The sequence below is a fragment of the Danio rerio genome, chromosome 4, assembly GCF_049306965.1.
Source record: "Danio rerio strain Tuebingen ecotype United States chromosome 4, GRCz12tu, whole genome shotgun sequence".
NCBI classification, from domain to species: Eukaryota; Metazoa; Chordata; class Actinopteri; order Cypriniformes; family Danionidae; genus Danio; species Danio rerio.
The window spans coordinates 20676568-20695047 of NC_133179.1; the positions used below are offsets into that span (position 1 = coordinate 20676568).

At 37.6% G+C, this 18480-nt stretch overlaps 1 protein-coding gene across 4 annotated transcripts; it reads left to right on the forward strand.

Moving 5' to 3' along the window:
• Positions 1 to 369: 369 nt before the first annotated feature.
• Positions 370 to 18359, forward strand: ppp6r2a (protein phosphatase 6, regulatory subunit 2a). 4 transcript variants are annotated; one of them, NM_001025509.1, is made up of 24 exons: positions 370 to 747; positions 3009 to 3168; positions 4112 to 4375; positions 5572 to 5758; positions 5849 to 5986; positions 6743 to 6808; positions 6932 to 7044; positions 7186 to 7299; positions 7431 to 7557; positions 8596 to 8748; positions 8863 to 9087; positions 10232 to 10296; positions 10441 to 10556; positions 10640 to 10725; positions 11027 to 11107; positions 11187 to 11284; positions 11455 to 11512; positions 11602 to 11729; positions 11818 to 11957; positions 12040 to 12175; positions 12315 to 12367; positions 14014 to 14188; positions 16302 to 16403; positions 16492 to 16653. In NM_001025509.1, the coding sequence occupies exons 3-24, from the start codon at positions 4149 to 4151 to the stop codon at positions 16538 to 16540; spliced, it is 2637 nt and encodes an 878-aa protein (NP_001020680.1). In that variant the 5' UTR covers positions 370 to 747; positions 3009 to 3168; positions 4112 to 4148; the 3' UTR covers positions 16541 to 16653. The 4 variants fall into 4 exon arrangements, with proteins under 4 accessions (NP_001020680.1, XP_073802359.1, XP_021330718.1 ...); XM_073946258.1 differs by having other exon boundaries at positions 445 to 747; positions 7186 to 7293; positions 16492 to 18359; XM_021475043.3 differs by lacking the exon at positions 3009 to 3168 and having other exon boundaries at positions 445 to 747; positions 16492 to 18359.
• The last annotated feature ends 121 nt before the right edge of the window (positions 18360 to 18480 follow it).

Sequence of the window (18480 nt, forward strand, 5' to 3'; positions counted from 1 at the left end):
AATGCATGAAATATAAATACATTTATTGAAATATTTTACTTACTAAAACTAAAAATAAGATGTAATAAATAAGATTATAATAAACTGTTTTAAATAAATATAATAAATAAAAATTATATTAAACCAAAGAGATACAAATTTTACCTCAATCATTTTGATGCATTATATTTCATAATTTACAGCAATATTGTATTATAAATTGGGTCCTTATACTCGTTATGTGATACATTATAACATTGTAATATTGTATATTTTGTTATAGTATACAATGTTACATTGTTCTACTCTTTATTGTAGATCTACATTATTTATTAGGATTATCATTTGATCACCCTTGGTTAAAGTTTGTGAAATTAACGCGTGCGCGTGCACTCGATGCGCAAGCAATAATCTGACAGCGCGCGCACGCGCGCGTCTATGACAGACTTTCGCCATTTTGAATACAAACATATGAACGAATTTTATTTTCCGACCCCCCTTCCGTCGCCTTCCGAGATAACTCTTCGTAGCGATTAAGAGCAAATTAATTCCTTAAAAAATCCATTCATACATAAAAGAGAGCAGTAAAACAACTTTATTGAGGACGATGGCTTGCGCTTTGGGCAGATAGTGTGAGGAAAACAGTCTCGTGGCAGCTGCGGGGTTTCACTGTGCGCGCGGGGCAGCAGCAGCAGCGCCACCGCTGCACGAGCCAGAGCAGCACCGACAGACAACCGAGAAGCCCGTCTGAAGACACTCACAGCGGAGGTAAGACAGCCACCATGCGCAGATCGCGCTGCTGGGCTCGACTCTTTCTGCTTTGCACCAAAAAGACTTGTCTACGGGTGTTTTGCTCAGAAAATGCGTTGTTTAAATTCCCCATCGGATGAGAAGAAACTTCTGAGAGATTCAGCTGAAGTTAGCCAGACAAGCTAGCAAACAAACCGAAAACATTATGTTCTTTGGAGTTAAATAAGGCCTGACGTTCTTCACGCACATACTAACCTTTTTGGGTTATAAACGAGTGTGTATTTGAGTTGTTTAGGTCGAGTTTGGGGTTATTGTGAAAATACGGAAACCAGTTTTTCGTCAATATTAGCCGCTGAAGCTAACGCCTGCTAGCGGGGCCCTACTGTAAACATTCAGCCACCGTGATTTTCTTCTGTTACTGGCATTTTGCTTTTAAAATCGTCGTCTCATGTGTGAGTTTGACAGTAATATGTCTTCTTTACCCTACCCGGCTTTATAAGGTGTGAAAAATCTTCTGGTATGTTATTGCCGTCTGTTGTAAACATTTGATTGAAATCATGTTGTCATGAGCAGCAACATGAGCAATGCAGAAGTCAGTTCATCCTCTCCAACTATTCTGCTATTGAGTTGTATCACACAGTCGTTCAGAATGACGAATGCAGTCACATTTGACGTTTTGTAATGCATGAACACCCCCTCTGGGGGGTCCAGGGGTCAGCACAATTTGCTGGATCAACTTCCTAAGCATGCAGCTTCTGGACAGTTGTGCAATCAGTGCCAACTTATTTGACCTCAGCTGCTTGTCAGAGATCCCATGCAACTTCCCCGCTCGTGTCTGCTGTGTATGTCAGCTTACATTGTGTGCAAATGTGCTGCTGCTTGTTACTATTTTTGATGAATTGTAGAGCTGAGAGTTTTGCTTTCCTGTTTAGAGTTCATTGGGGAACTCTCTGAGTCTCTGCTTGTTATTGTTGCACGTGCACACAATCATGTCCACATAAAAGAAGGAAACAAGCCCACTTGGCTTTGTTTTTAAGCCCCTTTTCTTAATACGAAAGAAGTGCTTCAGCTTGCACAGCTGCAGATCAATGATAGATATTCTTTCCGGTGTATGTTCTGTGTGCTGACAGATGAGCATGCTCATCAGATGAGCATGTAGCGCTTAAGGAAGCTGTTACCAGCTGCTGTTTTGAGTCTGCCATATGTGCACCTTTGCCAAAGCTTGTGAACATTTTATTTATGAAGAAAGTCAAGTGGCACCTATTTTAACTCTTAAATATTTGTCAAAAGCATATCGCAGTAGTAACTTTCAATCCAACTTGCGTTTCATTGGTCAACTATGCAAATCTGGAACTTATTTTTAAATATTATGGAGAAAATTTTTACATTACTCATCTGTTTTGTTTTGTTTTGTTGGAAATGAAATTTGCATAACAGCAAGAACTGGTTTAAAATATAATCTCAAGACATATGCATTGTACAAACCACAGTAGTATCTTGTTAAGGTATTGTTCACCTTAAATAAATAAAAAAACAACTGTTAATTAACTCTCCTTCAGACTAGACAAGATGTTCTAACCTTAAAGATTTTAGCTGAAACTGTTGTACTACGTGATTCATAAGATGCAAGTCAGCTGCTACTGGTGCTTTGAGAGTCAGACATATACAGTCATAACAAAATCAATGCATGTTGATCCACTGTGATCTTATGAAGCAAACTGATCATTATGTACAAGAAACCTATCTGGGAGCAGTTGGACAAGTAATGTTCTTGTATGGCTCTGTTTTGTTTACTCGATAATAAAGCCACCTATCATTAGTAGCCAGGGTATCAGTTTTGTTTTACTTGTATGTTTGACTCTCAAAGTGCGGATAACATTTCTTTAATATTCTACTGTAAAAAGTCACAGTGGATAGTCTGAATGTGAATAAAGCAAAACTTATTTTGAGCCAACTACACCTTTTAAAATAACTTTGCATATTTGTTAGTGTCCGCACAGGGGTACATTTGAGGAAGAGAGTGTTTATGTGCATTTGTTCACTGTTGTCAAGGAAATGACGATTGTACAAACATAACTTTCTCAGTTCACAAGACCCTTCATAGTTTTGATTTTCGCCTTGCGCCGTCTTTTGTTTGGTTCTAAGGTTCCCAGACTACATGATGCAATATTGATGTATCATACTGCATTGTTTGTCACATTGGTTCAAAGTGTTTTCACACACTGGCTGCATTGATTTTTGAAAGCTTTGCAGATTCTCATACTTGCATCTTTCCCCAGTGTCAGTCCATCTGAGGCGTGTATTCGAGGAAGGCCTGAAGGGAAGTGGATCTCATGCAGATTAATGCTAGGTCATTCAGTGCCGTCTGCATTCTGCCACTCAAATGCCTGTCGTCCTGTGGAGGAGGTGTAACTAAGGATTCACACGTTTCATCAGCTGGTAAACATATATTTATTTAAAGGACTATATCAATGTTCCAGAGCTATAGTTTCCAAGGGGTCTTTTACATAGGCTTACTAACAGATCACATCTCTTTGAGCAAGTGAGGCCTATCAGACTGTGTGAAATGTATCGCCCAGGGTGTTATGCGTGGGTATCAGTCATCTATTGGGAAAGGTCTGACCAGAGTGGTTAGAAAATCTTCACAGCACAGGTGATTTCAATCAGTACTTAAAGAAAGTTGCTCTTCATGTTCCTGTTGATTCATGTTTTGTTTTTAGTGGGACGTGTTAGTTGGATGCTTTAAAGGTCTATCAATTATTTTTCTCCCCTTGCTTGTACTTTTATTCTCCAGATTTCCTTTCATCTGTTAGTTCTGCTTTCCATCACAATTCTTCCCCCCTCCCACTCGCTTTGGGAGTGGGAACTTGGTTCCAAACCTGTTAGGCTGAATTCATAGACAGCTGCTTTTTTTAGGGAAGCTTTCTAATCATCATGGATCTTCATAAGGGACTGATTTGAAACACTCTACATCAGTGGTTCTCAACTGAATCAGAGTGCTTTATCTTTTTCAGATAATCTTTAAATTAAAAATACAACACAAATCTAAACCTTTTGTTTTTTTCAATTTTATTTTATTAAGAAAGATAAAATATTAATAACATTTTTCCTCACCCAAATGTGGACAAACGTAAAATGTTTCACATAAACATCTTAAAAGCAGTTGTAAATGGTGCAAACTGATTAAACCATTCTTTATGTCTTTCGATTAGTGAATCAGCCACCTTGAATTGCTCTCCCCGACCCCTTTTTGCAGTCTCATTTTGAGACTGTCTTCTATTGCTAGAGATTTCATTTTAAAAAGATATATATGTCCCTGTGCACTTTGCATTATCCTTCACTTGTATTTGTTATCTTCATTTTCTTTCCTTCTCTTTTTCAGGCTTGTGCTTCCTGCAGCAGCTGCCACCACCGCCATCATGTTCTGGAAGTTTGACCTGAACAACACCTCCCATATTGACCAGCTGCTGGATCGAGAGGGCGTGACTCTGAGAGAGTTGATGGAAGAGGAGGATGTTCTGCAGGAATGCAAAGCACAGAACCGCAAGCTCCTGCTCTTCCTCTCCAAGGATCACTGTATGCAGGAACTTGTCACTCTAATCACTGAGGAACCTCCTGCTGATTTGGAGGAGAAAACTCGCTTCAAGTAAGAAAGAAACTAGTTTGGCTGGCTGTGGACATTACAGATTAGGTTTAACCAATGATATGAGTTTCACGTAAACAGATGGGGAAGTGTGCAGGACACCTGTTGGAAAAGTGCCATTATGATTATTATACATTCAAGTTTAGGGATTCTGTCACGTTTCATTTTCTCTACAAAATTTCATTGGTTAAAAATAATTTAATAACAGGGTGGTGCATTTTTTTTTTCCTTTGACGTTTTGCAGATAATTCACTAATGTTACATCTTGCGTGTTTATTCACTGCAAGCAAACTATAGTCTACCTGGCAGGAAAAACTATCCAGACTGCTACTGAGAATTGCTGAATTATAACGGTAGGACATATTGTTCACTGGAAGCACTGCGTGCTTGGAGCTCCTGGTTACGAGAGGGCTGTAAAATTGACAGGGAAGATGTAGAAGAGCAGAGAAGTGGAGAGGGGAATGTTCAATTGGCAAATGTATGGAAATGGAAATGTCAAAGAGAAATGATTGAGTTAAAAACTGATGTGTAACAACAACTGCATAATGTTCAGACTCTGTGTTTTAAATCAAGAGTTTCTGTGTTTTACTTGTATTGTTCAACATAAAATATGTGAAGTAATCTCATGGCTTGAAATCTCTCTGTTTTAGCACTTTCTGTTGGGACCATATGGTTAGAGTGAGAGAAAAAGATTACGGTTCATTTAAAACTAATCATTTGGTTCTCTGTGTGTAGGAGGCAGAATCATTTGTCTTGAAATGAGCAAGTGGATTCACTCAAAACGTCTTTTCTCTCCAAGTGTTGTGAAATGTTATTTCATTGACTGAAATATCTTCTTGCCAACACTGATTTAGATTTCTCACTTGGTTTTTCTTTTCTTTTCTTTTTTTTGGTCAAATTTACCATTTCCACAATATAAGGCACTGATGCAGAGTTTATAACCCTCTCTTGCGGCATTGACAGCACTGCACCACTGAGTTGGATGGTATTTACTTTAGTGCTTTCTGAGAGACAGAAGATAAGTAGTTCTGCAGAGCAACTTTGTTAAATTTGAGTTGCCTTCATTAGAACCTCAGAAACTGCCTTTGTTTGTTTAGTTAAAAGCCAAGTCACCATAGACTGTTGCATTTGTTTTTGATAGCATTGTCACATGTATCAGTATATAATATAGATTTCTTTCTTTGGTTCTGTTTATCCAGGTTTCCAAACATTGCCTGTGAGCTCCTGACCTCTGATGTGGCTCTTATCAATGATAAGCTGGGTGGAGACGAATCCCTTTTGGAGAAGCTCTACCATTTTCTGGAGCAGGAGCCCCCTCTTAATCCTTTGCTGGCCTCCTTCTTCAGCAAAACCATCGGCAACTTGATTGCACGTAAAACAGACCAGGTACACACACATGAACACACCAAATAGTGCAACAGTAATACTGGGGTTTGTATAATTAGCTTAATACGTTTTCTGCTGATCTGCTTGCAGGTAATCTCTTTCCTAAGGAAAAAACACAACTTTATCAGTCTGGTGCTGAATCACATCGATGCCTCTGCCATGATGGACCTATTGTTGCGCCTCATCAGCTGTGTAGAGCCTGCCCCCTTGAGGATGGAGGTCCTCAATGTAAGCACGCTTAAATTGCAAGATATTAAGGAGAATGAACATATTTCTGCTTTTTTAAGAGACCACTTGCAAGCTTAATTCTTGTGAGCAACAAATATTTATATATGTTATGTATGAGCCATATCACACGAGTAGCAGTGCGATATAGCTGTATATCGGCACTGGTGGGAGGTGTGCGTTGCGCTTAGTGCCCCCACCAGTGCCGATATACAACCATATCACACTTCTGCGAGTGTGATATTGCGTTTTTACAACAGTTTGACGGCATAATTATGTATATAAAAACAAAATCAAACATGGAGAGTCTCAAAAACCCTTTTGTATGAGGAACCACTTTCTTCCGGATTCAAATCATAAGCTGACAGTTAAACAGTTGAGCGTGCATCTTTTAAACTTTAGATCTGTAGTGTCTGCTTTTTGCTGGCTGTATGTGGGCGGAGTAATACACAAAGGGTAAAGAGGCTGTAGGAGTTCTGATATTGCAGAATATCGCACGGCTATCAGCCAATCAGATTTGAGAACCAGACAGAACTGTTGTATAAATGATATTATATTATAAATGTTTATTTTGTTTAAAATATTTTTACATTGACCTTACTTTAAAAATGATACCTTTAAAGAACATCAAGCAATTCAGTTGCTTAAATGAGACATTGACCCACATTGAACCTCATCGTTTCCTCCGAGTTCTGGCTAAATCCCCACTCACATGTCATCTGGGGTGTAACTAATCAGTCAATGAATTTGTGTTTGCAGTGGCTGAATGAAGAGAGACTAATCCAGAGACTCACAGAGCTAATGCACACGGGGAGAGATGAAGAGGTACAAATATCACTCACTCTGCTGAACTTTTTACCACCGGTCCATATGATTTTACTTATGAAAGTTTAAAGAAATAGACCAAGAAAATATATACACATAGTTTTTTACTTTATTGTTGTGCAGAGACAATCTAATGCATCCCAGACTCTTTGTGACATCATCCGACTCAGTAGAGACCAGGCCAATCAGCTGTCAGAGGTCACAGATTCAGACCCATTACTCGCTGTCCTGGAGTCGTAAGTGTCCATATTAATTAGCTGAGATTATATGCATGCATCAAATTCAGCCATGTGGAATAAAAACTGCTGGCCAGACATTGTTTCTTCTCTGTAGTTATTGTTATTTTATTGCATTCACTTATATTTCTGACTTTCTAGACAAGAGAATGTGGCAGAGCTTTTAAAGAACATGTTTGAAGGGGAAAGGTCTGAAGCGTCTGTCGTCAATGGAACGCAAGTGCTTCTTACTTTACTGGAGTCACGAAGGTCAGGGTGAGTTCAACCATTACAAGGCCTAATTAAACTTAAAGTAAACAGCTGTAGTCAGTCACTCGCTGTTCTCTCTTTTTTTCTTTTTTTATATTTTATGATCCCTCTATTATCTCTGTCTGGCATTTTTTTAGGCTGGAGGGTCTGATGGACCTGTATTCTCAGGGATGTGAAAGGTCTTACACTGTCAACAGCAGTATTTTACGTGCTATTGAGCCTCATCTAAAGGACTTCCAACAGCTCCTACTGAACCCTCCTACGGTAACAGTGCTCACAACTAAAAATGTCATTTTGAGGCTTTTGAACCTTTTGTTCTGACTTTAACTGTTGTAAGATTACAGTATATTGCACAGTAGACACCAGCTACACAGAAGCGGCTTTGTTGCATACTTCACTGAAGTGAAACCTTACAAGTGACTGGTTTTAAATTCCTTACATAGCTGACCACTTCCTGTCATTTAAATAAGCCATGACACGAGAGACTCATTAAGACAATCTAATGTGATCCAATGTTAGCTTATTTGAGAACATGTATTTCAGTGAGCATCAACTTGTAAGCCTCATACATAATCGTTGGGTATTTACGATTTCTATTTAAATGTAAATGTATTTGGCAGCTAAAGTTAGGATTTAAAGCCCATTTTAAGATGCATGCTGTTGATCTTATAAACAGTTCTACAATAGTATCCTACTACAATAATAGCTAGTTCTACAATAATTTTATCAATAGTAATAACAATTTTGGGCCCTATTTAGGGCTATTAATAAGATGTTAATGCCAATCTGAACACAAGTGGACAACACTAAATACAGGTATTAATGTAGTCCAATATCACGTTTACCCCAGATCGCTTTTGTAGAGTAAATCATATGTATGCGAATGCTTCTACATTCTCTGTCTTCTAAACAAGACAACATAAACTTAAAAAATGCAAGAAAGCACAATGTTCTCTTATCATTGCTCATTTTATTAACTCGGTCCTTGCTCTACATTATTATCTTTTTTTAATAGTCCAATAGACATGCACATTGTAATATAGTGAACATGGTTAAACACATGCTATGCTGTATATGCTCTTGCTGCTTCTGTTCATTGAATTATAATGTGTCTTAAGGAAGGATGATTGCCGCAGATCTACATGATTTTATGCCTTATTTTAATGATGCATTAGTGTGCCAGTCTGTGTTGGCAGCTCATTACGTTTTGGAGCAGAGCTGCTGTCTCAACAATCAGTGTGCAATGCCGAGATTGACAGGCCTCTAACAATGTGTCAATCTTGTTCATTTTGTTGTGGACAGAGAAGTGCAATACTCACTACAGTGGGCGTTCTGGAGCAGCCCCTGGGAAGCGCCCGCCTTCATGTGGCCAGACTGGTGGCCTCCCTGCTGCAGACTTGCGACCTCAGCATCTGCCAAGAGATCTGCAGACTCAACACCATGGACCTGCTGTTGGTAAATCACTTACGCACACACATTGAATATCGCAGACTCATCATTAGCTGGCTGTGGGTGAGCGATCTTGTTTTTAGTAATTTTTTTCACTCCACGTTTTTTCTCTGGTTGCAGGATTTATTCTTTAAATACACCTGGAATAATTTCTTGCACTTGCAAGTGGAGCTGTGTGTGGCATCTATCTTAAACCACTCTGCCCACGCAGACGTCCAGAACCCAGGTCTGCAGAACCACGAGGAAAGACCAGCTACAGACAACCAGACAGAGGAGGGAACACCTGGCCAAAACAGCAGCTCAGACCCAGCAAACACACCCATTCAAGATGCTCTTGTTGCCAATGTAGGTAATCTGTTATAAGTAATATCTCTTTTCACAGACATTTCTGCTTTCTGTGATTTGTTTTATTGAGTTTCAAACTCAACTCCTATCAGGCCCTTTGGCCTAGTTCCAACGCTGTTTCAGAAAACATGTTTCTAAATAAGCTAGAAGAACTTGATCAGCTGGATCAGGAACTTTTCTTTTTCAGCTATAAATAATTTTGCCATCTCATAATTACCGTAATTTTGAAGTGGTAACACTTCGTTGTAATTGGACATGTTTTTCAGATTCAGAATTAGGATTTCTGTAGCAACACTATTAGTGCTTTCATCAATGGTCTAGTAAAATTAAACCAAAGTTTTTTAGAAGTTAGTAACATTATCATACCTTTAAAGAGATCTGTAAGCAGGTGTGCCCAAAACAGTGAAAAAAAAGTGCATGTTTAGAAGATGTAAATCTGATTTGAATTTCCAAAACATGCGATTCGTCACTCCTGCCTAAATGGGTCAACATTTATCACATCATACTTCAGTTTCTCATCAAATCTAAAGCAATCAAATGCTCTCTAGTATCTGTCCCACCCGCTTCAAGACACTTTTCATTTGCTTTTCATTTAATGCGCTAGAGTGCTTAAGCTCAATATCTCTCACTGGCAAAGCTGTGATTAAAAACATAGGGCTATTGGCTGTTTTTTTAAAAAGTGGAGGAGCTACATTATGTCCCACCCTCTTTCTGTTTTAGTTGAGATTACGTCAAACATTATATAATCTCAAAGCACATTATGGGACCTATAAAAATTAAGCAATACAAGCATATAAGTGATGTTTTAAAAAAAGAAAAAAAAATTGCATTTCACTTCAATTTGTAATATTTAAATTGCAATACACAACTTTTACACAGTTTTTATTCAAATAAATAAGCTCAAATCAGTGATCCTAATGCAAAAGATTTTTAAAAATGTAATTTATACATAAAAATATAAATGCAGTTTAGCTTTTTTTAAACACACTACCAAGTATCTATTGACTTCAGAAGTTTTTGTATTCTTGGTTTGTTGAAGAAGGATGAATCAATTTTGCTTTCTGCCTTACGTTTTTGTCTGTCATTATCTCTACACACTCACATTTCCTGTTTTTCTTCATAATTATTATTATGCTTTCCTCAGCTCTTCCAGCATTGTCGGCTGGTGCAAAGGATTCTGGATGCTTGGGAGGAAAATGACAAAATCCAGTAAGAGCCCTTTATCTATTCCCTGTCTTTTGATTGTATGTGCTGTCGGCCTCTAACACTTGATAGTCTCATGAAGCTCATCTGTCAGTATTTGTTTATGTCTGTCTGTTGGTTGAATGAAGTTTCTCTAACTTCAATCTTCAGGACTGAAGGGGGCAGACGAAGAGGAAACATGGGTCACTTGACAAGAATCGCAAACACTGTGGTTCAAAACCTAGAAAAAGGGTTGGCTCACTCTCAAATTAATGACCTAATCAAAGGTACCGCACATGTCAAAGGCGCCACAGAGTTTTTACTAAAAGTAATGGCAGAGTGTGATTACTGACATGTTCTGTATCCACAGAGCTGCCAGAAGACTGCAGAGGCCGCTGGGAGAGTTTTGTGGGTGAGACGCTGAGAGAGACCAACAGAAGAAACACAGTTGATTTGGTGAGGAACACACATACATGAGCATTTAATTGGATAGGATGGATAAATAATATTGGATACAATTTGTGATCTTAGATTCATTATTTATATATTATATTTTTATCTAATTTGTATGTTTTATCTGTAAATATTTTATTATTAATATTTATAATAAATACTAATATATTTGAATGATAATCTAAATTATTTGATAAAGAGTTTTGAATCAAATGTCTTTTTGTTTTTGTGTCAGTCCTCATTGTTGTCAACTGAGCGTGTTGCTTTGATGCTGATTCCTGAATGGTTTAATTTTGTGTTCCAGGTGAGCACCCATAACTTGCACTCATCTAGTGAAGATGATGACATGGAGAGCCCCTTCCCCAATGATCTGTCCATCCAACAAGTAAGAAGCAAGACATTAAGAGTTTGCTTGAATGTGTTTTAAGCTTTTTTAATGTAATATTTTTTGCCTTTTGTTTCAGGCATTCTCTGATTACCAGATCCAGCAGATGACGGCCAATTTTGTGGATCAGTTTGGTTTCAATGATGAGGAGTTCAGTGAACATGATGAAAATATCAAGTGAGTGCTAAATGGGTTGTGCGTCTGCATGTCTAAGATGTTTGAGCTTTTCTCAGATCAAATGATAGGTTTTGCGTTAGGTTGCATAGACTTACTTTGATGCACAGCTTTGATATGTTTTATGGTGAAGATTGTCAGTGATCTTTAAGAGACCTCTTTCAATCTTTCAGTGCTGCGTTTGATCGGATTGCTGAAATTAACTTCAATATAGACGCAGATGATCATAGTGTAAGTGCCTGCCACTGAAAACACTATTCATATGCATGCTGTGCATGTGCTTGTTTCGATGCTTTATTTTGCTTGTTGTGTTCCTGCAGGCCAATGCTGCAGCTTTTGAGGCGTGTTGTAAAGAAAGAATCCAGCAGTTTGATGACTGTGAGGAAGAGGAGGATATTTGGGATGAAAAAGAAATTAACTATGCAACACAAATCAAATCCAGATCGAGGTACAGCACACAATCATATGCTTGAGGAAAATTCTCTGGTTTTGCTGTTTAGTTTAATCTTCTCATGTTGTTTGTTTCTTGTTTCCAGGTTCGGGGTGTCTCTTTCTTCAGATAGTTCACCTAAAAGTGCTGTAAGGAATGGGGGTGGAGGCCGCGGGTCGGCCTCAGAGGAAGAGGATGTTGAGGAAGAGGCAAGTCCTCAGCAGTCTGCAGGAGCTCAGACTCAGAGTGAGTGCTATAACATTGGCCACGACTCTAAATCTATCTGCTTGCTACCTGCATTTATTGTTCCTATTTTTATTGTGCATAGACCCAGGCTGGACGGCAAGTTTTGGCGAGGCAGAGGTGAGCGCCTCTGGTTCCTGGGGTAATTCCCCTCAACAAGGCAGTGAGGGTCAGCAGGACACCGGCTGGGCTAGTTTTACTGAGTTCCAGCCTTTCAGCAGGTACATAAAACACCCTTTTATAATATTCCAAATTAAGGTCTGGAAATTTCTAAAGTGAGAAGCAATTATTAGTTGGTTTGGATCTTTGAACTGTGGGAATGCCTTTATCTGTGCTGATCCATTGGATTTTTCATTACAGCACAGAGTCCAGCCAAACCGAGGGGCAACCTCAACAAGGAGAAGAAAAGAACTGTGAGTAGCTCTATTTGCATCTGCCTGAATAACTGTTGATACACAACATTGAAAATAGGCAACCAAGCACTGTTTCCAGAGAGCTTTCCCAAAATTACCAGATGAAGTATGATTAATTAACATTTATGTTCTTATTAACAAACTCTTTAAACAATCAGTTAAAAATAGATGCCCTTCCTTAAAACCATGATAATTAACTATCAACTACATTTAAGGCCAAAAAGAGCACAAGCTTTTGAGTGTTAAAATACAGGGTTCATACGGTCCGTGTTCAAAATGGGGAAAACCTGGAAAAGTCATGGAATTTTTGTTTTTTTAGAATTTTAGTTTAACAAATATCTGTGTACTTGAATTTGGGCTGCACGATATTGAAAAAATTTGACATTACCATATTTTGTAGTTCTGTGATATATATTGCGATGTGAATACAATTTCACTAGATGATTTAACAAGTTTATTTGGATTGATTGGGGGGATTTTGTTGGGGCGTGAATCTCGAATAATAAATAACAAATAAATTACAAGCATAGATGAATAAAATGTAGCAAAGACAAAAGTAAATTATAGTTTTCAGGTATTAATTTTCAGGTACAGATATTAAATAATCAACACTGTATATTCTTCATTCTATATTATTTAATCTTTATTAAAGTTACAAAAAAATTACTTGTGGTTTGTTTTAAACTGAAATATTAAAATGTTCTCATAGTCACAAGCCTTAAAGGGACAGTTTACTCAAAGATTAAAATGTACTCACTATTTACTCACACATAAATTGTTTTAATACTATATGATTTATTAAATTGTCTACCTTTTGTGTTCTATTTAAAAAAAATAATGTTTGAAACAAGTGAAGGGTGTAATAAAAATGGTAAGTAATTTTTGGGTGATCTCTTTAAAAATGCATGCATATGATAAACTATAAATCCATTATGATTAAACGATGGTAAATTATAAACCCTATTTATAATAGGGCTATTGTGACTATTGCGTATGCAAACATTGCAGTATAGTTGCTGAAACGAAATATTGTGCAGCCCTAACTTGAATATAGGTTGGTTGTCTTAACTTTTTTTCTGTACTTGGCTAAAACTTGCTCTCACAATATTAGTGCTGTTTAAGCATTGTTAAAATCTATTTTACATCAAATTTAAACAAAATAGATTGTTGCGTGTTTTATGATATGCTGTAATACATTTGAACGTGCATTGTGTTCCTTATTATTTACCATGCTTTTGTAGACATTACATGAATTAATAGGTCATCAAAATTTACTTAAAAGTCTTGGAAAAGTCATGGAATTTTTGTAGTAAAAATGTATATGAACCCTGAAAGCAATAAAACTGGACTCGGAATTCATCAAATGGAACAAATAAGTTATGATCTAAGTGACAGAATTGACGTGTGGATGCGTAATGTACAAATAAACAAAGAACTTAAAGGACTTGTGTATTAAGCAAACTAAGAGCACAGATATACGTCAACTTGTGAAATAATCATAAGAAACATACATGTTCCATGCAAAGTAGTATATGCATTTTAAAAAAGTATACCTCAGGATTTACTTGTCTTTATCATCACTTAGTTATACAAATTAAGCAGATGCAAAAATTAAAATATTGTGATTTTTGCCTGTTTTTTTACAGTGGCCAGCAGTGACTCAGCTACAGGAGCGTGGGAAGAAAGTTCTGGGCAAAAAGCCCCTCTGGTGGCCTCAGACAGCAGCTCGTCTGGTGGCTCAGACAGTGAGGAGGACCCTGGAGAAAATAAGACACAAGGTTCTCCTAAAACACCTGCCAACCAGACAACAGCATCCTCAAGGTAAGAACATTTTACAAACAGCAAATAGCAGTATTCGGAGCCATTCAAACAGAATGCAACTTTGTGTGTTAAAATGTGAGACACAGTGATTAGGAATGGTTTAAAATTAAAAGCACCTGCTTGTCATGCTAACTTAATACTTTAAACAGAAGCTTGTAATGCTAGCAACAGGCACGTGCACACATAGGGCTCAACCTGTGCAGTGCACATGCCCTTTTTAGTCTTGGATAGAAAGTGCCCTTCCAAAATGATCAAAAGTGCCCCGCGACGCGGCACACCTTCGGTCCCGCCCTTCAGTAGGCGCGCGACAACACCGCTCTTGAGTACGCGCGCGACAACACCGCTCTTGAGTACGCGCGCGACAACACAGCTGATCAGAACGCACGCGGTAACACGGCTCTTCAGTACGCGCGCATCCACTCTGCAGATCTGCAGCACAAATATTGTGTTGTAGATTTTAATTTTCTTAAAATTCTTAATAAAAGCAACCTAATCAAACCAACACCCATATACCAATAATCCATCTCAAAACTTTATATTTTATATTTAGGTTTTTATTGCAAAGCGATACAATTCACATCTGCTGTTATACATTTTTTACAGCAAATTGTCCAAATTAAACACCCTAATCAGGGGGAAAAAAACTAAAGCCTAAAAAAAAAAAAAAAAAAAAACATCCCTTTACAATATCTTTTATTAATAGAAAAAAACTATTTACAGAAGTAACTAGGTCATTAGAAAAAATCTTTAGGGCTCTATTTTGATGATCAAGGTGCAAAGTCCAAAGCGCAGGGAGCAAAAGCATTCAGGGCATGTCAGAATCCACTTTTGCTCTTTTAAGGACGGAAAAATCCGCCTAGGGCCGTGGCGCATGGTCTTAACAGGGTTGAGCTTATTCTCTTAATGAGTTATAGGTGTGTTTTGAGAATAAACCAATCAGAATCTCATGTCCCATTCCCTTAAGGAGTCAGTTGCGTCATGCCATAGCGCATTTGCTATTTACATGGCGACTTTGTTATTGGAAAAACTGAGTGCTTCACTAGAGAGAAAACAGATAAACAGCATCTACAGTGCGAGAATGAGAGATGAGCCTCCTCATTCTTTACTTTCACTTTTTCACTCTCGTGGATAGGGAAACGTGTTGTACGCACAGACATCCATTAGGCTATACATATTTAATTTAGTTTATTAAGCGCAAAGATTTGTCTCAAAACTGTTTCTAAATTCAGTTCTAATTTCCCTCAAACAAACAAATTAACAATATTAACGAAGTGTGGTTAAAAAAAACTGTGTTATATCCAAATACACATGCTGTGCCCCATATGGTCTAAAACCTGACAGGTAGGCAAATCTAAGCTTGTTTTTAATAAAACAAATATAAATATGCATATAATAAATACTTCTACTACTACTAATAATATACAAAAGCAAATTGTCATGAAAAAAATAAAAAAGCCCTCCTGAGATAAAGAAGGCTTGGAGGCAGTGGTTTTTATATTTATGTAGGCTAGAAAATAATATTTTTTTGAAACATTTTAATCCTTTATTCTTTTTCATTCATTTGTAAAGATATTTTCTGATTGCTGTACATCCTGTGTATTAAGCAATGTTTAAGCGAGGCACACAACTAGCGGACTTTAGACCAGGTTTGATCCGGTCTATTGTGAAGTCTATTATAGTTTCTTAAAATAGCAACGCGCCAGCAATGTGCTTTAACACGCCTCCTTTTTTAGACCAGAACGCCTATACAAATGCATCCAGAGCGCAAATGCATTTGCTATTTCAATAGCGTGCTGCAAAACATCAAAACAACTCTTGCGCAAAGCTAAAACTAGCAAACAACAATTGTGTCGCGCCTTGCGCCGCATTCCACCAGTTGTATGATAGGGCCCTTAGTGTTAAACTTTGTATAAGTCTAAATAAATTAATAACATATATAAATAAATGTCTATCTTAATGGTCTTAAAGGGTCTTAAAAATTACTTACATTTGACTTGAAGAAACCCGCAGAAACCCTGGTTTAGTTATGCCTACAAACAGATTTTTGTTGTGTAACTAGCTGCAATAGCTTTATTGTCTGAAAGTATTCTGATTCTGACCCTTTGCTCTGCAGTGATGTGCCTACCGAAGCTCTGAAGAAGCTCAGCATTACAGACAGTAGCGAGTCTTCAGCGCCTACAGAAGAGTCAGATGCCACCACTGTGACAGAGACAAGGTAACAGTGATAACATATCAAGCTTGTTATACAATAACTACAAACTCCCTCCACCCTCTCCTAATCTCCCCCTCTCATTCTTTTACAGAGTCGAAGCTCCCTCTTCAGCTGAGATCATGCCTAACGGACCGGTCTGAAGGCTCTGGATTGGAGTCTGACCCACTCTCCACCTCTTCCATTCTGAACCCCCAAACCTCAATACCACTTTTGGTGTTTAAATAAAGAATGCTGCCATGTTATTGGTCCTGGATACTGCCAATCAGCCCATCATTGGAGGAGGAAGACAGGGGCATGTAACAAAAACCAGTAACCAGTACAGTGCTCAGAGGTGTTAGTCTTTTAATCCTTTCAACTTTGTATGAGATATGCACAGTTTTAAATGTAGCAGTGACCGTGTGATTACAGGATCTGTCAGGACTTTTTTTTTTCCTTCTCCCCCTCAAATGTTTCCCTTACGTAATTTTTCTGGATTATTTTTCATGATCAGTCTTGGATGTTAGAAAACAGGGATGTGAAGGTCTAATTGGAAAGCACAGGCTCATCCTTCACGGCATAACGTCTTGAACATCGTCATGCAAAATTGAAAGCCTCGTTGCCTGACAACAGCCTCTGTGACAGTTTACTGTATGTTGAAGCACAACTGAAGTGTTCTGTAATGCTTGACACTTTTCTGCACAGGTCACCGCCCCTCCAAGTTCACTTTTATGATTTTTTTTTTCTTTTTAACATATTATGGCCTAATCTCATTGAATCATGTATTTGAATGTTCTGAAGTGCTTTGGGGCGGAAATGTATGAATTTAGAGTCGATACTTTGACATGGTGTCCATGTTGGCACTTGTGCAATAATGTTTAGCCTTTTAATTTAAATTTGACTCATTCGAAAACTATACATTCATGGTGGGGGTGTGCCTCTTTAAATTTTTGGACTTTTCCACTGCATGCGTAACATTATTTATCAAGCATATACAAGCAGCTGTTTTTCCAAGAACATTCTGGCTATTAGTCGGGACCTTCTGATTGTATTGCATTACATTTGTTTAGTTTTTTTTCCCCCCTTTCCCATCGGATTAACCAAGCAATTTCTACCTAATTTTCTTGTGAATCTTCTGCTTGAGCTTTTTAAAAACTAAATCATGGGTTTAAAAGCTAAAAGTAATCATAATAACCTTTGCCTTAAGTTACAAATCCTTCAGAATTCCTGTAACAGGACAGAAGGGTTTGACTCAAAGTCTGTTTTTAAATGTAAGCGGGTCACCGCCCCCACAATTTCATTCATATCTCTATTGTATGCCAATTTAATTTATTTGTTTTATTTTTCCCTCAGAGGCCAAAAAAATTTGCCCGAAGTTTATAGTATACTCTCCCTTAAGTAATTCTCCACAGGACAGTGTTATGCATCATCAGATTTTGTTTCTTTCTTTAAATAAGAACTCTTCTTAAATGCTGTCAGAAAGACTTTACAAACTTGTCTCAGAACCTTCCGGTAGCTCATGTTGGAAATACCAAGATCCACCTCTTGAAAGATTTCATCTTGAACATTGTGATTACTTCGTCCGGGAATCTCATTTCACGCATCATATCTCTGCAAGCTTATGATGGTACCAAATCTGTTGGATCACAGGATTGGGATATTGCATTATTTATTTTGCACTTATTAAGGTGTTAGTATGGAGTTTCCCATCATGCATTGGAACACCATGTTTTTTTTTTCTTCTGCTCTTCATGATCTTTGCCTCTGGAGTGTAATCCTCCATGAACTGCTTCTTATATCTTATGACATGTTCAAATAGGTCTGTTTCCGAAGCCAAAAGTATGTATTTGCCTTTTTTTTTTTTTTCTTTTAACTGTTTTAAAAAATTCTTATTTTTAACTTTAACCAATATTATTTTACATATTGTAGAGATTCTAATTTATGTGATCTTCAGCAACCAAAATATTGCTCTGTTCAATTCTGGTCATGTGTCCGGACTGTTTCTGTACATTTAAAGCCTATTATTCACCCAAGAAAAGCTTTAGCTACACAGCTAATGATATTTAACTATTAATGATGATACATTTTCAAAAATTTCTCTTTT